Here is a 20,924-nt window from a genome sequence, read left to right on the forward strand (position 1 = left end):
TAGGGGGAAAATGGCATTGATACAGCTCATTAACAGTTCACAGAGCTCACTAATTAGTACATCAGATGCAAAGAGGCTGCAGAGTACACATGCGCTAACCCTTGGTATCAGCCGCTCACAGCTCTAACAAGAACACAAGCTCACCTGCTAAACCCATGGTAGGGGGATGCTCTCCTGAACTCAGCTGTCAGAAGGCACAGATGGGGCTTGCTCCATCTTTGGAGATGAACCGTACTTGCTCACAAACTCCCAGCAACAGGCTTTGTTTCAGCCCCCCAGAGCATACAACCATTTGTAAGAGCTGCATTTCAGAGTTGGACTTGTAATTTTAAAACTACACATAATGAGACAAAAAGAGGGCAGAAACTGCACATGAATTGGGCCTTTATCTTGGTAAATTCTTCAGCAGTAAGCTGCCAGCATCCAAAGCCAGACGTGGGAGAAGGGCTTTAGTTTCTCAGTCTTCAGTGTATGACTTGAACAATTCAGGTGTACCTGTTGCCACTTGCCCACCTGTTAAATCCAGTTAATGATGCTCGTTATGTGCTGCTTGGAGAGCCAAGGATGACAAATGCCCTGCAAGCCCGTAACTAACAGATGGGTATAACTGCCCATTTCTAGCCTGTTGGCATCCTTTGCCATTCACCAATTAATTTAACTGCAAGCTTCAGAAAGCATCAGAGGTTTCCTGTAACAAATAAACTACCTCCCATCCCTCCAGACACCCTCCAGACACCTCAAGTAAGTCTCAAGGTTAGTCCATCGTACTGTCTCAACACAAGGTAAACCTAGCTTTCCTTCCACATTTTTCTTCCAATCCTGACAACAAAGCTATGCAGTCATAGGTCATTCCCCCAGCCTCTCTGGAGCTTGGATCGGTTTTAAAATCAAAGTGAACATGCATGGAAGAGCAAATAATGCTACCAAGTGAGTCACTGCAAGCTGGACTTCACCAAAATACAGTGCTTTGTTAAGAGTGACAGAATTACAGCCCATTAAATCATAGTAACAAGCACTTCAGCATTGCCTTACAGGATTGCCCCAAATAACTGAAGCCATTTGCCTAGACTGCTAGATGGACTGATACTCTGTTCAAGGCTGCTGCAGGGACGAGTCCATGGCAATCAAAATGCATTTGTCTTTTCAAGCACTTTGCTGCACTGGCTTCAGAGTGATAACCTTCAGTGTATCCTGAATTACTGAAGGCACGTGCACAAAAGGATCCAAGTCACAGCAGAAAGCCCGCAAGGCCTGCGATCAGCAGAGGGACTCCATCCTGGGTATAAACCAATGACCCTGCAGGTAAGAGCTCTGTTGCTCTGCCAGAACTTTTAAAGCTGCTGACCAGATGAAAAATGTCACCAGTTTGCCCAATATTTTAAAAAACAAAATTCAGTCAGTTTTCTAGTAAAGGTGCAACTGAGGCTGGGGGGAGAGTTTTGCTTGTTTATGTGTTTTTTTTTTCTTTTGTTTTGGGTTGTGGGGGAAAGACTAATATTGACTTAAAGAAACACAGATTAAAACAACGATTCCAGAGCCAGTATTTCCCTGGTAGACTTCAGCTTTCCACTAGCTCTTGCAGTCCTCTTGCATTTGCTTAGGCTGATCTACACATTAGTTCAAATGGACAAACCCAACTTCTATTAATTTCTCATGTCCCAGCTGTGTAGTACTAATTAAGAAAAGAGTTCAAGAGTTCATTCACATTTAGGTAGACTCCATCCTCAAGAAAGTATGACTGCTGCATAAAAAATGTCTATAAAAGCTTAGCAGAATACTGTCTTAATTTGCACTACTTCATTGAACAGAGAATAGCCACTTGTATTTTACCATAAGCACTGTGCCAAGAGTATGCCACTCAACAGTATGCAGTTAATTCAGTACAATCAGCTCACATCCATCCTTGCTGATGTGGAGACAATAACGGAATGTCTCCTTTCCGGAGTGGAATTTTTCCTTTGCTGACCACAGGGCATTGATAGTTGCCCAGAAAAACATTAGTTAGTAAGTAAAGGGACAACTGAATCTCCTACATTAACGTTACTGGGGAGAAATACAACTGATTTTACCGTACTGATATTTTGAATTGAAACAAGTTACATTATTTTCAGTAAAGGGGAAAAAAAAAAAAAAAAAAAAAAAAAAACACTATTCATTCCAATAGCTTGAACTTTCACTGCTATCTCTGACAGCACTTGAAGTCAGACAAGAAGATAATAGGAACAGTCCATCAACTTCCATGGTATACCTAAAACTACACAAACATCAAATTAAGATGTCAGTCTCAGGCGCAGACCTTGTATCTGTTACTTTCTTTCAAGTGTTTCCACAAACACTGCAAAATGTTAATTTGTCACTGATGTAACTTCAGGGGAATGCCCATACACGCCAGCAAGAGAAGCGCCTTCACACTGTGTAACAAATTGATGAAGGCATCAAAGCCACGAACAACTAAAATTCACCTGCTCACAATTGGGTTTTCTTTTTCTTTCATTGCCTTTACAATCATTCTTGGCATACCCTTTTGTATGCAGAGCAGCTAGTGCAGTCACCTCCAGAAACCATACAGACCTTGGTCTAACAAAGGAAGAACAAATAGTGAAAATGCAGAACTGGGACCCACAACTGGCAGAAGATGAGGGAAGTGTTTGAGATAAAAGCAGAAGAAAAAGGGTGTTCTGGTCAGGTTTCCATTAGACATGTTAAAATGAAAACTCCATCTTTAAAACAAGATAGCAAAGGGGTAAGAACCACTTGTTTACTAGTTAACTCAGGTTATGGAAAAAGGTAAATTTGTAGTCTCATTGTTTTGCTTAACAAACTAAGCCCATCTTCCAAAGAAGAATGTGGAAGGTAATTTAGCAGAAAACATATGCTGGAAAGCACAAGAAAAGCTGTTCCTGCTCCTAAAAAGGGCCACCATCAAAACAGGAATTTCATACTCCAAATCATGATCTGCATAATCTCCCATCTTCTGCCTCTTGGAGAAAAACTGGAACAGTTCTTAGGCTTGTTTTGGGGGATTTTGGTGGGGTTTTTTTGGAACCAAATTAGGCTCTCTCTTGTTTCTCTCCACACAATCCTAAAGATCAGATTTGCCTATTTTTAAGATAGACAAACCTCCAGATTTCCCAGCTCCATTTAGAATCATAGCTTGGGCTATGAGTGATATCCAAAACAAACTCAGATGCTGCCCCAAAATGAAACTCAGATAGGAAAAGCAGTGCGATGCAAACTGGGAGGCCATGGGAAAGATATCAGACCCTTGCTTCTCCATCCTGTTTTCACAAGGCAAAAATTAAGACACCTTAAGAGAAGAAACAAAATGTAATTCCACCACGTGAGTTGCAAAACCTCCTTTTAACTCATCCTGAAGATGGTGCTAAGTACCCTGGTCCTCTAACACATAGATCATGCAAGGTGAGCAGCTCCTGAATAACAAGCACTGTTCACTTTTGTCCAGCTCAACTTCTTTGCTTTGAGGATCTTTGCTTCAATTCCAGAGGAAACCCCACCAAGACACCTACCTACTTGGACTCAAATCCCATTAACTTTGTGCCAGAGGAAATCCAAAGGGAACTTGCTCATGGGCCGATAGACCTAATGCCAGCAGCCAGATGGAGCTACATTAGGTCTTGATGACATTTACTGGTATTCTTCCCCTTATCAGCCCAAGGATAAAAGCTCAAACTTTCTAAGCAATGTCCTGGATCCTATCTCTTCTGCCACTAACAAGTTCCAAGCAGTAAGAAATCTTAATATCTGTGAATATCTTCCAACACCTTATTTAACAGTTTCCTACAAATGTGAATATCCAATGGGCTTAATATCTTGCAGGTTGAAGTTGGTACATAAGAAATCTGTTCAGTTTTTCTCTGTCTCAATGCTTCCAGACTGAAAGGAGCTGTACAGGTGAACACTAGAGTTTGATTAATAAAGCTGCTTCCAATGTAGACATAGGCAGACAACTTCTCCTTCCCCGCCCAGCCTTACATCATTCTTCTTTCCAGTTTTCACAGCTCATACTCTAAAATCCCCATATTAACTTTCTGGCACGCTTATTCAAGCACCAATCTCTTTAACCATATGGTTCTAGTCCTGCAGATTGTCTCTCCCCCATTTTACCTCTCCTCCTACTGGGTTTCACAGAAACAGTGCTATGCAAAACTTGTAAAAGTACATGTCATTTTAAACGTTCAACACCAATCTTCTCAATGAAGTTTCTACAGAAGTCAGTTTAATTAAAATCAAGAATGGAAAACCCTGAAAGCTTCATTTCTTTTCAGCTTTTGACAGTCAAAAATTTCTGCTGCAGTTTAAAAAAAAAAAGCTGAAGTGGACAAGTCCAAAACTTTATACAAAAGTTTTTCCAAACTTCTAGGCATGAATCTGAAGTTTTCACATCTAGTCCTAAAGCAAGTGTATGCAGTAAGCGTTAATGCTATACTTGCCAAGGAACAGCCTATAGCATAAATTGTTGTATTTTCCCACTTAAATCTAGTATATGGCCACTGTCCAACATGTAAGTACTCATGCAATACTCAAACATGAGATTAACATCCTCCTAATTTTACATGAATTTTTCACTTATTTTCTAAATACTAAAGAAAAAAAATCCTTAATATTGCAGGTAAAGCATTAATCAAAGTAAGAAGCAGTCCAGAAACCTAAGAATGATTTTTCATTGTTTTCAAATCATTCCAGAAATATCTAAGTACTGCACACGTTACTCCACTTAAGGAAGCATTTCCTAGAAACAAGCAACTAGTTACAAAGTTGTGAAGAAGTCAGCTCCCTCCTCTGCCACAAACTGAAGACTGAACTATTACAAATTCCTGTTATGGGGTTGGCGAGGAGAGCCCTAGTTCTGCATTGGAGCACACCACTTACACCACATTCCTTCCCACTGATGTGATTAAGAGGTTTTGGGCTAGTCAGACCCATCAAGCAAAGAAAATTGACACGCACAGATCTAGTTTCTGTCCTTAACAAGGTTAATACTAAAGAGGGAACAAGTCTACTGTTGTAGTTCCAGCAGTCACATCTTTCAGAAGAGACCCTGTTACAGTTACCTCATTTTTACTTCCCCAGTTTCACTATGATCAAGACTTTACTGAACTTTACTTTAAGCTGGTTCAGATGAGCGTTAAACAGTGTTCAGAAGAACAGCACCCACACAAACTTTTTTGACTGTATGTTAATGTAATCCTTGCGCCAGCGAGATCAATGGTATCAACATAGTTGCTTTCACAAGTACAGCTTCTGATTTTTCTCCTTGCCTTCACTGCAAGAAGTCAGGTCCTACCTAGCAGCCACATTTCCAGTAACATTCAGCACTTGCGTAAGGCCACCCTTGTAATGAGAAATCACTTAATTATGCCCAAGTTGATTTGGAGAGGCACAACAAATCAAATTATGCTGCCCCATCAGTGAGGGCAAGGACACTGAGGAGGAAAGGCTGAATCCCCTGACCCACATGCTCCCCAGCACAGCCAGGAAAGGGCCCTGCCAAAGGAGCGGTTGGAAAGGAGAGGTCTGGACTGAGCTTAGTTTGTCTTTAGTTCTTCAGGTAGCCTTGTTGCTAGAGATATAGGCAGAAGTTTATCCACCTTTGTTAAAGGTGGTGAAAGCCATCGTCTAAAACTCCGTTCTATGCATTTGTTCCCAGAAGATCTGGCCCCATCAGAGGATAGTGGCAGAAACCCCCAGGCAGGGCTGCAGGAACACATCAGATACTGGACCACCCAGTGCTTGCCATGACTGAAGCCCTGGAGGACACTGGCTGATCTCCGTGTCCTTAGGAAACTCCCATGGAGAAACACAAGTGGGATCAGAATTGCACTTTTGGGCTTCAGCTGCTAAAACCCCGCTAACCCTCACATTGGGTGCTCGGATCTTTTTCTTGGATCCAGCCCAAATTTCCGTGGAGGACCCACTCTAATAGACAGATGAGGCTGATCATTCCTTGCATAACAAGGAGGTGCCTCCAACAGATGGGGTTACACACAACCCCAAGAGCAGGCTGCGCAGACTGCGGATTTAATTAGAAGTGTTGTTAAACAGATACGACTGCAAGAACGGTTCTGTGCCTCGCCTCCTAAGTGCAAAGTGGAAGATACCTCATGAGACAGGATTCTGCAAAAATCTGTTAGCAGCATTTCCTTTGCCAGACAGAGGTACGAGAAACAGATTGCTAGGTAAAAAAATTCCACTTTACTCCTCTCTTCTTCTCCATGAGCTTTATTCTCTGACAAACAGATAGAGAAGCCTCTGCAGAGACCTGCATTTTTAGGAACAGATACTTAGCTGTTAGCACAGCTCCATTAAAGTCAATGGATCCTCCCAAATGAGTGTTTTTAATAGCCTGTAATAATTTGATAGTAATACAAACTTGTGGAGCAGACTCCCAGACCTCCACATGCAAGAAATACCTTCATAAAATCATGGCAATGATAAAATAAATCAGGCTGCCTGTTAATAATGTCCAATTTTGAGAGTTCCACACATTATTTTTAGTGTGCAGATTGTTAGAAAAGCCTTACAAAGTATTTGTCTTTCTAGAACATATACTATTGCTAACTAGATACGCTGGATGTTTACAACCCAGAAAAACAAACAACAAATTGTCAGGACTATTTGTTTTAAGTACTTCTGTCATGTAGAAGCAGTAATCTATGTATATTAATTCAGCAGCATATGCTGTCCTACACTGTTCTAATTTTAATAACCCTGCCTTTATACAGGAAAAAACTTCATCCTCTTCTAGAATACAGGTCACCTTAATTTTCATATGGAAATTATTTCAGCATTTCCTAGTCTGCTTTTAGATACGTATGATCTTTAGTGTTTTCTTGAATCCTTTGTGAAAACACGCATTTGAGCTTGGGAAGGCTACTTCTACATTTGCGAGAGTCAAAGTTGTTTTACAGCTCCAATTCTTGCATCTTCACCATGAAATTAAGCAACAGACAACCTGAAGTAACATGTTGCGAATAGCCAGGGAACAGAAATAGTTTCAATGTTAAAGAGAAGTTTGCTGAAGCAGAAAGCATCACAACTGTAATACTTTCTTTGCTTTATAATGAAAGAAATAAGTATGCAAACAACTGTACATTCAATTTTTTAACCATAATTCATTCCTTACTTCAACGTGGATTTATATTGGATTATGGCATAGACCTCTTACATCAAAAGTCTTCCAGAACAAAAAGACATTTTAAGAGCTTTATTAGCAAGACAGATAAAGATTGCTTCAGCATTGGGAAGTTTGTATCAGAGGGAAGAGTACGTAAGAGCACAAACTACTGTAGATGGCTCCACATCTATTTTTAAGCCTTAAAAATTTAAAAGAATCTGTCCATCCTTGCTGTTGGATTTTTCCTGGAAGATTGTTCAGTCACACAGTCTCCTCACATTGCCCATGCAGAGCTTTGATCCACCTTGTACCACAGCAGATCAAGCATCTCACTACACAGAATGAAGCTCACGTTTTGATATACCTGTTCTATTAATGAGCTTAAAAGTGATACTATCTGAGAAATGGGGATACAATGGAAATACTTGCACACAAGCCAGATGTGTTCATAGCAGACAAAGCTTGGGAGAGAGTGCGGTTGTATTTGTATTGTCTTAAGGTATGTTCAGAAAGGTATTCTACCCCTCCTGGAAAGCAGCAACATGTAAGCCACCACAGCCAAACCCTCTATGCGGAAGAAGGTGCTTAGTTTCCGAACAAGACAGAGAGAACATTTTTGGAAACCAGTGATTTCTAGTCAACCAAGTATTGTGCAGAACCAAGCCAGACTCTGCAAGGCTTTGCATAGCTGTGAATATGTGCAGCTCCTTAACAGAGACGTCTCTGCTCACCACCAGCCCATCTCAGCTGGTTCTTTGAGGCACTTCTGTTTGATCAGCACTATTTTGCTTTTAGCTACAGACAGCTCAAGGCAGTTGCTGTTCATCGAAGAGATTGTTTCCCTCTGACACTAACAGTACTTCATCACTTAATGCAACAAGACACTCCAAGTGTGTTACTGGCATACCAGAAAGTAGGGGCTGACAGCTAACCCCATGGCATCTCGCTCCAGCAGTCTCCCATACATCAAGAGGCAGGGACAGGCCAGATGCCTGCGAACTCTGCAGGGTCTTCCAAGGGGAACAGCATCGTCTTCAAAGCCCTGTGTGCAGGAGGGCAGCCGGCACCCTCCCGGGGACACACCATCAGCACTCCCAATGCTGCTGCCTGTACCCTGAGGAACAGGCTTCAGGAACACCACCTGCCTTCACTTTGAGCCTCCAGCACTTACTTCTGCCTACACCTTGACAACGGCAGTAGAGGATATCCTTAGAGCAGCTTCTGTGCTGCATAATCCTTGCTCAAATTGAAACGTGGCTTCCAGCAAAACTGAGTTTAGGCGCGGACCCAGGAAGGGTAAGATAAGCCTTAACAACAGGGAGTTCAATAAAAGTGTTAGACTGCAACCAACACACACCTCTGGAAGCCTCCCACCTCGTGAGGAGAGGTGGGCTGGCTGCACCTCAAAGACGACTATCAAGTGCTTTTAAAGCACTTCAGGCTCACCAAAGGCCCTCTATTTCAAAAATTCGTTCCTGTTTTGATTTTTAATAGTTATTTGAACACTCAGTTGAGCCAGTCCAACCTACAATGAAGGCCCAAGTGCGTTCACAAGCAGTGCACATCCACCCATCCTTAAAATGGAAACACAAAGAGTTGGCCTTTTCATTAAGGAGAGGAAATATCCTCATAAAATGTTCCCCCTCAGAAAGGTCACATCTGTATCACAGAACAAGACACTATTTGAAACTCATAAGCACAAAAAAAGCATTTTTAGGTACAGAGGCCATAAAACGACTCCCCCGTTTCATATATAAAGCTCTTAATCAAATGAAAGGTGATTGCAAGCAAAAGCACTCTGCGCAACAGAGCATCTTCTTTCCCAAAACATAGGTCCAGTGGTCACTAGTGGTCACATCAGTGACACATCTGTGCCGCTCGCAGAGCAAAGCTCATTTTTTTTTGTTTTAAGGAACTCTGGCAGGTTGGGCTTTTACACTGTCAGCAGTTTTCTAGCACACAACCTGCTCGGTGTCACTGCTGAGGACATAAGAGAAGGAGGCCATTGGCTGAGGGAATTAGTTTTCTCCCTATAAGGACGGAAAGAATCGGGAAGAGCGCGCTGTCTCCTGAATATATTTGGCTCTGCAGAAGACACATGTGATACAAATGTTGCTATGGAGACTATTCTATTAAATAATATTAAATTAAATTTACATATTTAAAGTGCTCAAAAACAGTCCAGGTACGAAATTAATTAGCCTAAATTCAATCTTGAAATTATAAAGTAGGACCTACCAGAATTGTCATTTTTCTTTTAAAAGAGGTTTGGTTTTGAGCAAGCTGCTTCTCTGCACCCCTTTCTTCCCAAATCTAGCACCTGCACCCAGTTATTCAGAAAAGTAATTTCTTGAGATAATTTGTAGATACAGGCTCTGTTCCTAGTTCCCTTGGTGATGGAATTACCATAGTGTTACAGAGAAAAACCTAGGAGCTGAATTCAGTCTGAAAAGACAATGCACTGATTACAGCTGTGCCACCATAATACTGGAATGTATTTTAGTAACTCCCACTTACATCTCACCACACACACAGGACTGAAATCCTTCTCAATTAAACAGGGGCTGGAGTAGGCTTGGCCTTCCTAATGTTTTGAGGGCACAGGAAAGTTCTTTGAAAGTTAGTATTTTAAGGTCTAAAGAATTTTTTTCCCTTCCCACCTCCAGCTCCTGGGTATCCAACAGCCCTCCCCAAGACAGCTACCAGAAAACAAGCTGTTTGCATCATTCCTTCCCCTCTGAAGAAGCCAAGCTCCCATTAGTCACTGAGTAAGACTGAATTCAAGCTCTTCCTAAAGCCAGGCGCTAGCCCCAGGTGCTCAGCCAGCTTCAGTGCCAGCCGTACACATACACACCTGCAGCAAGGAGGAAAATGCACAAAGGAGAAAGGACGCGTTTTAGCTGGGGCTGCGTACTGAGAAGTGGGTGCTGACAGTTGCGCTGCTGCCGCAAGCAACACAAGCTTGTCCTGCGTTTAAAGAACTCGGGTTAATCATAATTACTTGCTTCTACTTGGGCGTTGTAAATCAGGGCACTGGGCTTTTAAGCAGCTTATAGAAAATGCAAGTTACAGGAAGAAATCTGCAGCCATGTTTCAACCGTCTGTTCTTAAGTAGTGGGCCAATACTCTAAACTGAAAACTACAGGGAGAGAAAAGCATTACTGCTGATGAAACCACTTATTTCCAAACAAATGGAGCAGCAAGATTTGAATAGGTCACCTCTCCCTCATAGCATAGGCCTCCATCACCAGATCTAAAGCCATGACAGCCAGATCACAGCAGCTACTAGCTTCCCTCCTGATGTTCTCCACAGCACTGGAAAGCCGTCGGGACAGCACGCCCAGAGCCAAGGGCAGCTTAGGGCAACAAACTCCGGGCTCTTCATTTTAACAAATCTATGGCCATGGGAACTCTCTGGGACTTTGCTTGGACTTCTTCACAAAAGCACTTTCCATCACTCCTTTCATACGTTCCAGCCATTGTTAACAATACAAACCTTTGGAATTAGAAGGAATGAGATCAAATAAAGAAACTGTATTTTCAAAGAAAACGTTTAACATTTGTTCCATTTCCATGGACTCTGTGTCATTCTCCATTTCTTCCTCTGTTTTTGCATTCAGCTGTCAAATGCACTCCTGCTGAGAGGGCACTGAACACTTCACCACCACCACCACCCTCAGAGTCGTTTGGAAAGCCTTAATAAAGGCAAGGCGCAGGCATGAACAGAATTTACACCTATCTCAGAGTTAGATGTGCCTTATTCACATGCCCTTTGGGCTTCACTGTTACAGTATGGAAAGATGTGCCAAAGTTTAATCTTACTCTTCATTTATGCTAGAGCAAACTGAATACTAATACACATTCAGTAATGAAAGGATAGTTACGATACACTAATTCTGGTAAGTTTACTACAAGTTCTCTCATAATGACGTTATCTCCATCTGTCACAGAATCATGTGGTACTTAAAGAACAAACTATGCCTGCAAGTCCAGGTACAAGAAAAAATAGCATTTTCCATTCAGAGATGCCTGCTGGAATACTTTAAAACGCTTTCCAGTTTCCAAACAAGTCAAGTAGATGCAAGTTATCAAAACTGTAGAGAAGCCATTGAACATGGATACAGCAAGAGAATGAAACTGTAATTGTAATGAGCGAGCAACAGCTTCCAGATGACTGTGCGCACCCCCCCATAATAAATCTTGATGCAAAACTCATGCTAGGAACAATTCAGAATTGCCAACCCATCAGTTCTCAGTAAACACAAGAAATTGGTTACTTTCCCCATCCTGAGAGGCAGATGCATCAATTAAAGCATACCCAAAGCCTCCCTCCAGCTCGCACCCCCCTTAAGCCATGCTGGCTCAGGAAGGCAGACAGGAGGTGCGGAGCATCAGGTCCCGTTCCTGGAGCGGCTCTGGCAGCCCGTTCAGGGGAGCGGGCAGCAGCAGCCCACGAACTGTAGGAACAGACCATGCTTTAAGAGAGCATACGCCAACCAAGGTACTGCAGGGAACCGGCCCGCCACCGTTACCTATCTAGTACCTACACCCGAAACTAGGAACACGCCATGACAGTAAAAGGACAGACTTAAAATCAGTTTAAAATTAAATAAGGAGGTAAAGGGGGCTTTTTTGGATTTTCACTGTGTGCAACTCAAATGCAATGAACTTAAAAGCCCTAAAGAAATCACCAGGTCTTCACCTGTCCCACGCAAGACCTTAAAGCCCTGATTTGCAGCAGCCCCCCAGGAACCCCAGGACTTCAGCAGCTACAGAGCGCTCTCAGCCCTTACCCCTGCCCAAAGCTGCCCCGCACCCCCAGCCCCTCAGTCCCGAGGGCACAGGCACCTCCAGGCACCCCCGGCCCCCGCCTTCCCCCGGCCGCCCCCCGCCCCCGGCGGTCGGAGCCCTCCGCGCTCCCGCCGGCGGCAGCCGCGCAGCCCCGGCCCAAAGTTGGGGGCGGCTGCCCGGCTCCGGGCGCGCCGGGGAGCGCCGTGGGGAGGGCAGGGCCGGGAGGTGGAGGCAGCACAGCCTCCGGGCAGGCAGCATCCCCATCTCCCAGCGGGAGAGAGAAAAAAAAAATACATATATATACGTGTATATATATATTGCATATATATATATATATGCGCATTTAGGTGCCTTTATTCTTCTCCCCCTCCCCCCAATTTTTTTGTTTCGTGTCTCCCCTGCGGAGGCACCCACTGAGCTCGGTTCACAAGAAGAGGAGGACAAAGGAGGGAAGGGGAAGGAAAATAAAAGATAACAAAAAAAGCCCAAAGGCAGGTGCCCCGCGGGCGAGCCCGGGCGGGGGCCAGCACTCACCCCCAGCCGCCTGCTCCGGATGCGCACGTAGCCCTGCTTCACGATGTCGTTGAAATTGGAGGCCATCCTTCCCCCGGGAAAGTTGGCGGCGGCCGGCGCCGCTCAGGCAGCCCGCATGGCGCGCAGCAGCCTCCGGAGCCGCGCCCCGCTCCGCACCGCCCCGCGGAGCGCCCCGGCCCCGCGGCGGGGCGGGCCGGGCCGAGGGAAGGGCTGGCGGCAGCGCCCGCCCCCGGCCCCCCCGGCCGCCCATCCCGCCGCCCTCCCTCCCCAAAGTCGGCGCGGGGGAGCAGGCGCTGAGGGCTCCCCCGGCCCCCACCGCCCCGGGCCGTTTCGGGAGCGGCGCTAACGGCTGCCTCAATGTTTTTGCCACCCCGCGCTGCAGCAAGCACGTAGTTTCCTCCAGCTGCAGGTGGGTCTGCTGGGAATAATCAGATCTGCCCCACCGTGCCGGGGCGATGAGGCTCTGACTTGTGGTTTTCCCCAGGAAAGTGGGCTTCCCAGAAAGTCTTTCAGATGCCTGAAAGTCTGCCAAGTGGCGCAGCTCCAGAGCCTCCTTCTACAGACCGGTAACCTGAGCTGTTGTCCTACGGTGCGCTTCGTGTCGCGGAAATGTCACACGAGCATGTGCTGCATTTTCTAGGCGATGTGCGGTTTCGGTAATGAAAGACTTTGCCTGGCACTGGGCCCCGGGGTTGCCTTCTGCGTCCTCTGAGTTCTCCTTTTCCAAGAACATGCAAATATCGCCAAGTACGCGTCGAGCCCAGGAGAGAGGGGCTCCAGTGACCCTGCTTGCTCTACATGGGTTACCTGTGAGTGGCACACTATAAATACTACGTCCTGGAAAGAGGGACTGTTCATCTCTTCATGACATCTTTTAATAGCGTTACAAATATAGGCCGTCTGAGGAGGTCAGCCAGATAGATGACTTTGACTTTGAGAATTATCATGCCATGGAAATTACGAATGGGGTAGCAAGGAGAAAGGCAGAGTGGAGAATCACCTCGCAGCTGCGCCGAGCACAGAGTGACGTGGAAGCGATGCCCGTTTTTATCTAGTTGTTCAATGACTACAAAATTTACCTACGATAAAACTGGCCCCTTTCTGGTTTAAATATGTAGCTCCTTCATTTTAGGAGCAGCCAGAAATGATGGTGGTTGCTCTGCTGTGGTAACAGCCCGGTGCTTTCAGTTCTTGCTGGAAGAGGTGATTATGCTTTGCAGGCTTTACGAAATATTAATTGATGGAGTGGATTACAGAGATAGAGTGTAAGACTCTCTAGCTGAAGGGCTAATTCACTTAGGATGAAGGAGACAAGTCTGCAGTCCTTGCCTCTGAGTCTACTTTATCATTTTACACTTCCCTCTCCTTTTCACTGAGCTATTTTACAGAATGCATGAAATAGAGCAGCTTCAGCTAGAAACAGCAAAAACTTCCACACCCATGCACCAAAGTATGCCAGAAACAAGAAGAATATTCTGAGACAAGTCCCCCCACTAGGATAATATGACCCTAAATCAACACAGAAGTTGTATATTACAAAGCATAGGTTCCTCACTGCAAAATTGCAAAGTAATGCGTTTTTGTTAAATATATCGTACAGACCCAAGAACACCATTAATACCAGTCCCACAGTACATTCATCAGATTTCATTGCTGGCTGAAAGCTAGAAAAGTTAAAGACACCCGGCCTGCATCATCTTGTATAGAAGTGTGTATTCAGCACAGAAACATGTTTCACCATCTCAAGCACCATAAAAATACTAATGCTGGATACGTCAAGTATATTCTAAACCCAGAAAAAAACAGAGACTGCTTATTTTGGTTTCAAAGACATTTGTAGCAGGAAACAAATTACAGAGCCACTTCAGATGTCTTTTCAACAAGTTTAGACGTTTCTTCTAATCCCTTCCAGTACCTGTAAACACCTACTGCTGATTTCATTAGCCACTAGCATATTCTTGCAGGTAAACACATTCCTAAGAGCTTTGCTAAGTAAAGGTGGATTTAAGCCTGTGCTTATTCTTTGATGAATTAGGATATTAGTGTCCACTTACGTTTTTACTTTGAACAACATAAATCCCTTACACATGCTATGGTTCAAAGAGAAAATCCATTTTAATTCCCATGTGTGCAATATGTTCCAAGAATGTGCCAGAAAATCTCATTGTTCAGGTTTTCAACCCAATACTATCACTAGAAAAAAACTTGTTTACCAGGATTTCAATACCAATGCAAATGTGCGCTCTCATTGTTTTGACAGGAGTTCTTCTTTCATTTCCCTAGGGGTCCATTGACCATTTGCACTCCCTGTAAGGAAATGCTGCACATGTTTGTCTATATTCAAAACTGTGTAAAACCTTTTTAATAAGCTTTCATTGAAATTCAAGTTCTTTTCCTTTTAATGACAATGTTATTGCTATTATTTCTTATGAAGATAAGAGTCAAGGGTCACTTTGAAGTACTAGCCTGCTGTTAATAATTTAAGTAGATTATTGTTATATTCTAATCTCATAATAACTATCATTGTAGTGCCCTACAATGAGCTCGTTTCCTTTTAGGGGTCTGGAAATGGAAATCACTGTTATGCATTTTAACTGAAAATGAAGGTATCAGTTAGTTTTTTTCAAAATGCCATACTGACATTTTAAAAAGAAGTTACATTCACCTTATTATATTTGCCACATGTCATCCCCCGTGCGCATGGTATTATTTCATCACAGTCTGCAGGTGAAGTTCAACAAACGTCTCTGAGACTTACCAAGTTAAAGAATAGGAAAACTGCGGAGGCCATTTTAAGGAAGCAATAATTTCTGTGGAAGTTATTTCCTTGAACAGATGGAGCTGGTACCAGTCAAGTATTTCCTGAGAAAAAAGTTTCTCATTTGATCACCCTGAAATGATTTTCTGGAAATGTAGAACATGCATCGATACTTTTTTATGAAAAGCTCCTGTAACATTTTGTCTCCATAAGGTCAAGATGCCAACATTTTTCCACTATTGTTTTGATTTTTCAGAGTAGTTTAGAAACGATAACATCACAATGAAGTGTTCTGACCTTATCAAGTACTTCAAGGTTACTGGAATGCAATATTTCAAACATGATTTCTCCATGAAAACCTGTCGGGCATTCCTGTGTCTAATTTTGTTTTGGTGTGAGATTTTTTTTTGACATTTCATTCTGAGTTTTGCAATGGAAATTCTGAATTCGGACTAGTTCTAGCTGCAAGGAAATGCAACAGACAATGAGCAAAAATAAGGGAGTTTCATTCTTTTAAAAAACTCGGGGTTTTTCCTATGCTATTGCAAACCTTGAAATCCCTTATTCTCCTTTTTGCAAAGCCAAACTTGTAGTGGTGCCTTGGATCATTAGGCCAGCCATATTTAATTTTGGAAAAACAAAAAAAGAAGTTTATTCTGGATTTACTTCTTTCACAATGCAGAGATTTGATTCGTTTTGCCTTATAATTGTGGCTTGTTCTACTGCTGGTGCTAATGCAAAACCATATGCTGGATCCACAGTACAAAACTGCTCAGAAATTCTCTTCCTTCACCATTTATGTATCATTGTGCTGATTGATTTGCAATGAATGAATTCTGCAGGAACGAAGACTTCTCAGATGATAGATACTTTTTTCTGCTGTTACATCTTCTGTGTCTTTCTTTCTAATATGCCAGGAAGGCTGCCTGTGCAGTGGCCAGCACCGCCCGGCCTCAGGCAGAGGAGTAGTGTGTTGGGTCACAGAATTTAGGAAACCTTCATAAAATCTGGGCTAGCCTTTTGAGGTAGCTTACCTGGGGAAGTGAGGGCAGGACCCTTGGTTAAAACATCCCCATTCGCTCCAGGGATTTTTGAATACATTAGGTATAAAATTGCATTAGTGAAATATACACATAACTTATTGGCAGAATTACTATGCAGATGTCAGTCAGTGCCAAAACATAAAAATTCATAAGACTGAACAGTTGTTAACTTAAAAAAAAAACCCTGCCATAACAGAATGTAGGCATATAGCTACTTGCACAGTAAACAGGAAAGTGCCTGCCAGCATAAGCCACTGATAATCAATATTTAATGAAAATAAATAATCTATTAACCAGGCTAACATGTCATTTTGCACAGTAATAGTGCAGTATCAGGCACTGAAATTACCTTGCCTCTGCACAATTCATTCAAATAATTTTGCTTCATGTAGACCAAGGTGGTGAGAGGCAGAGAAGATAGCAGGGGCGGGGGGAAGCAGCAAATGAAATGCATCCTTTTACTGGAAACTGTGGTTCTGATTGTAATATTTTGTCCCTAACAAAATTACTGTCAACACAGTGAATGTTAAGATAGAAATAAATATATGCTGACTGAATCTGCAAGCAAAGTGAATCCAGGGTAACATTAGCTATTGAAAAACCCAACTCATTTTGCTAGCTTTGTATTTCTGTGACAGTTACAAGCATTTAAGCAACTTTTTCATCCTCGCTCTCCTGGAGACATACATCAAGGGACCTTCCTGCATCTGCAGAACATGGCTGGAGGGATTAAACAGGACTGAGTGGCGGGTCACAAGGTCACCATCCATCCTCCCTTTTCCTATAGGTAATTTATCAGAGCCTGCAGTGTATCAAAGCGCAGCACTGGGACCGGCAGCTCTCTCTGATCTTTGGCTATGGCAGAGCTGGAGTGACACAGCCTGTGCAATTGCAGTTTCCCTGACTGCCTGTTTGATATTTCCCGGCTGAGCCAGCACAAGAACATTAATCCCAGAGCAGGTCCCAAAGTACACAACTGTAGTCTTTATCAAGCCGTGAGTATGCAATGCAGCAGTGCCAAAGACTCAGACCTCAGCGACAGTTGAATCTGGATTACACCATGTGGACATAAAAGACTCATTTGTGTTTGTCTGTGTGTTTGGATTTAACTGTGTTGCTTGTGTAGGTGGATTTCACTGCACGACATACGTGGTTGTCACTGGGGCTGGCCCAGCTAAACGCCACAGCACGTTGAATAATTCCTTCAAGAGATCCTTCAAAGCAGGACTTACCAGCACTGGTGGTAAAATCAGTGTCTTCTGGGATAAGGCAGCATTCTCCAAGACAGTGAAGACAAGCCTGCTAAAGGGTATCTCAAGACCTGAATTGCCAACATCAAGCTGTGAGTGAGATTTAGCAGACAACGGTGTAGAAATCATACCATAAATGGACATTTTGCCTTTTGCATGCTCACAAAGGAACTTGACTGGGAAAGTATTAATGGGACCCAGGGAAATATTTAAGCCAGGGCCTATATTTAATGGTATCCCAAGTTTTTAAGAAGGACGTTCTGTAGGAACCTAAATCTTGCTTTTGGTAACATTGTCTAGGAAGAGGGTTTGGGATTAGTACTAGCACTCAGGCTGCAATATGCCTCATCGGTGCTGTACAGGATGCTGGTTGCTATTACAGTGTATTTAAATAAATAATTTACTACTATCACGGTGCAAGAAAAGCATCAGCTAAGTTTCAGTTTAAACCCAAATGTTAAGGGTTTCACTTGAAAATTCAAGCTTCTTTACATTATATCATGATTTAAATGTGAGAAGTTGTTTCTAAATTAGACTTCAATATATATATTTATAGATATTCCAATACTGATTGATTCCAGTGAAATTTATTTTCTGTTGTTTTGCCCTAAATACTCATTACTGAGCCAATGTCAAGCTAATTTGATGTCCATGTTAACAATATGTCTACAAGGCAAATTCTTATCTTGCCACAGCACATATTTAAGCATTTATTGCTGCATGTCTACTGAAAATTTACGCCTGAAAGTTTTTTGATCTTTTTGTTGCTGTTAAATGAGTTAGAAAAAAGTATATGTTCTAATTATAGTATTTGCAGATGGCATTTGCTAAAGATATCAAAAAGTGTCAGTTTACAATGCAAAGTTTGATATTATGTGCTGCCTTATATAATTAGTAGATTTGGGGGCTGGATTTTAACACTGCATTGTGCAGTTGCAAGGTTAAATTTGCATAAGTGTTTACCAGAACCGGGCACCTGAATAAAATGAATGAATCAGAAAACAAACACCATTCCCCATTGCAGCATGACTTGCAGGTAGGAAAAGCCAAAGCTCTTACAACACCCTGGAGCTGTTGAACAGGGAAGACGTGGAGGGTGGATTTTGTTCTCCGTGTCATTCTCCCAACGTATCAATCCTTTTGCATGGAGGTGGTGCAAGAAGAGTTGTGCTTTGTAATGCGCTAAAAGGCTAAAGCAAGTCATTTCCCTTTAGAAGCAAGACAAATTACTAGGAAAGAATGATGACTGAATCACAGTACCTTCACAACAAAGTATCAGAAAAGATAGCTAACTAAAAAGACGTACTTTCTGACTCTCCTTAACTAGAGCTGAGACAAAAGACTGCATCAGTCACCCTCCTGCACATGCAATTGGAAACATTCAGTTCACGTGTGAAAACCTGCATGTCACGTTTTTGAAAAGGCAGCCCAAATTTACAGATGATCTTTGCTAACTTTGAAGGTGGAAATTCAAAACAGCCATTATAAAACAAAGACTAACTCAAATAAGGCAGACACCAGAACAGCAAGTCATTCTTTTTACGGCATACAAACAGATCTGGAATTTGTATTTCAGTATTGAACTCAAAATATTATGAACACTTTCAGAGTTGGCAAAATGCAAATGACAGGCCCTCTGCTCAAGAAGCGATCGGAGCTATTTGCATGACTCCATAACATCAGGCAGCAAAAGGCTCTGTGTAGAATATAGATTTTGTAAACTTCTGCTAACTGCCCAGCAACTGCAGGTACCTTAAACTGAGTCACTTGTGACCTTTCTTTGTGAGACATCATTTCTTAATTGCATTTGCATGGACGGTGAAGTTGAAGTCTTACTGAAGATTTAAGGGGACTTGCCTGGCTTCAGCCACAGTGCTTCCTAGTCCCCTTTCCAGACTGCGCCAGCAAGCCTGGTATACAAATGGGAAAGGGTTCTCAGTGGTTAAATGATTTCTCAGATTTCCCAGAGTCTTGGTCAGCAATAGCATGAGAATTCATTCCACGTGCTTACACCTCCTGGGGGTGGTAAATATTGCTGCTGGTCAATATTTTGAGGAGCAGATTCCAGCACAGGCATAGATTGTCTAGAACAGGAAAAGTTTGCCAAAGGGTTAATTTCAATTTTATGTCAGGTCACTCAAAAGCAATGCAAAAAAGGCAGTGTTCTTGACTGTAGAATATATCAGTAAAAATATTTGTTTACTATTACCCCAAGTTTAACAAGTTCTGTAACAAAGTTGCCATTAATTGAACATCTGGCTGTATTGGGTGGAATTTACAGACCTCTCTCATGCAGCTACTTCCCTGAGGCACTGAGAAGAATGACTTAGTGCCCAATTATCCTTGATTTTCATGCAATTTACACAGAAAATATTGTAAATTGCATCTCTCATGTAAATTATTTCAAATGAGTATTCATTAACACAGGTGACTTTGCTTGCCAAGGCTCAGCTGGCTCTGGGGACTCATCAGTTGTCCTAAATGCTGGATATACACATTGATTAGCAGGAACAGAGAGGGGGAGAAAAGCACAGGCACAAACATACAAAGAGCACTCATTCATAAACAAAACCAACAAAAACAACTTGAGAAGCATGCACTGCCGAACATTAACAAGTCTTGTCAGCCATACCTTTGTTTCCTTACTGATATTTAAATGTTAGATTAATTAAAATTCAACTTTGTCATTATTTGTGGCCAGATTCATCTATCTCGCTTTATGTTAACATTCTTTCAATAAGTAGTCTACAACACATTCAAAATGTTAAATTAATATTAATAATATGTGAATTTGGGTGGTAAAAAGCACTAAGCAAAAAGGTTATACGTTATTATGAAATGTAGTGCTGAAGAATTACTAACACACTGCACAACCTGTGTACTCTATAACCCGTAACAAGCCATTTGCTGAAACTTCCATCATTGTATTAAAACTTTATATCTTTCTGTAGGGAACTCTTACGAGTTACTTAAGCTGACTCAGAGCACTCTCTGAAGCACGCTAACATGCCGGTTCATGACCCTTCCAGCTCCCACCTGCCAGGACAGAAACCTTTGGTGGTGAGGACCAGCCGCCCAGTCCGCACCCAGCCCAGTTCTTTGCCGAATAAGTATCTGAAGGCTGAAGAGGAGTGTGCCCTCTGGGCACTTTGCACTATTTTTTAGTTTTAATCATTCTTTGACACAGGTACAAATCCAAACCACAATTAATTTTCCTTTAAATAGATGACACTGATTTTTCCTTTGAAAGATTAACTCATGTGAATTGCTATACAGCACGGGTAGTTCGGGCGCTTGCCGTTCTCTGCTACTTTGTGCCTCTGCCAGTGACCGGCCATCCCGATAATTATCTACTCTGCGTTGCATTGATCTCTTTCCATACATTTTAGTAAACAACAGGAAATTAGACAGAA

General features: G+C 42.6%; 1 protein-coding gene across 1 annotated transcript in view; it reads right to left on the reverse strand.

The window, feature by feature from the left end:
• Positions 1-12,526, reverse strand: part of DOK5 (docking protein 5) — a gene marked incomplete at both ends in the record, with an annotated part of 44,240 nt that extends 31,714 nt beyond the window's left edge. Inside the window, one exon of the mRNA XM_082325656.1 lies at positions 12,461-12,526. Within this exon, the coding sequence (XP_082181782.1) occupies positions 12,461-12,526 (66 nt within the window). The remainder of the gene's footprint in view (positions 1-12,460) is intronic.
• Positions 12,527-20,924: the final 8,398 nt, after the last annotated feature.

This window comes from Platalea leucorodia (assembly GCF_965183815.1).
Source record: "Platalea leucorodia genome assembly, chromosome: 13".
NCBI classification, from domain to species: domain Eukaryota; kingdom Metazoa; phylum Chordata; class Aves; order Pelecaniformes; family Threskiornithidae; genus Platalea; species Platalea leucorodia.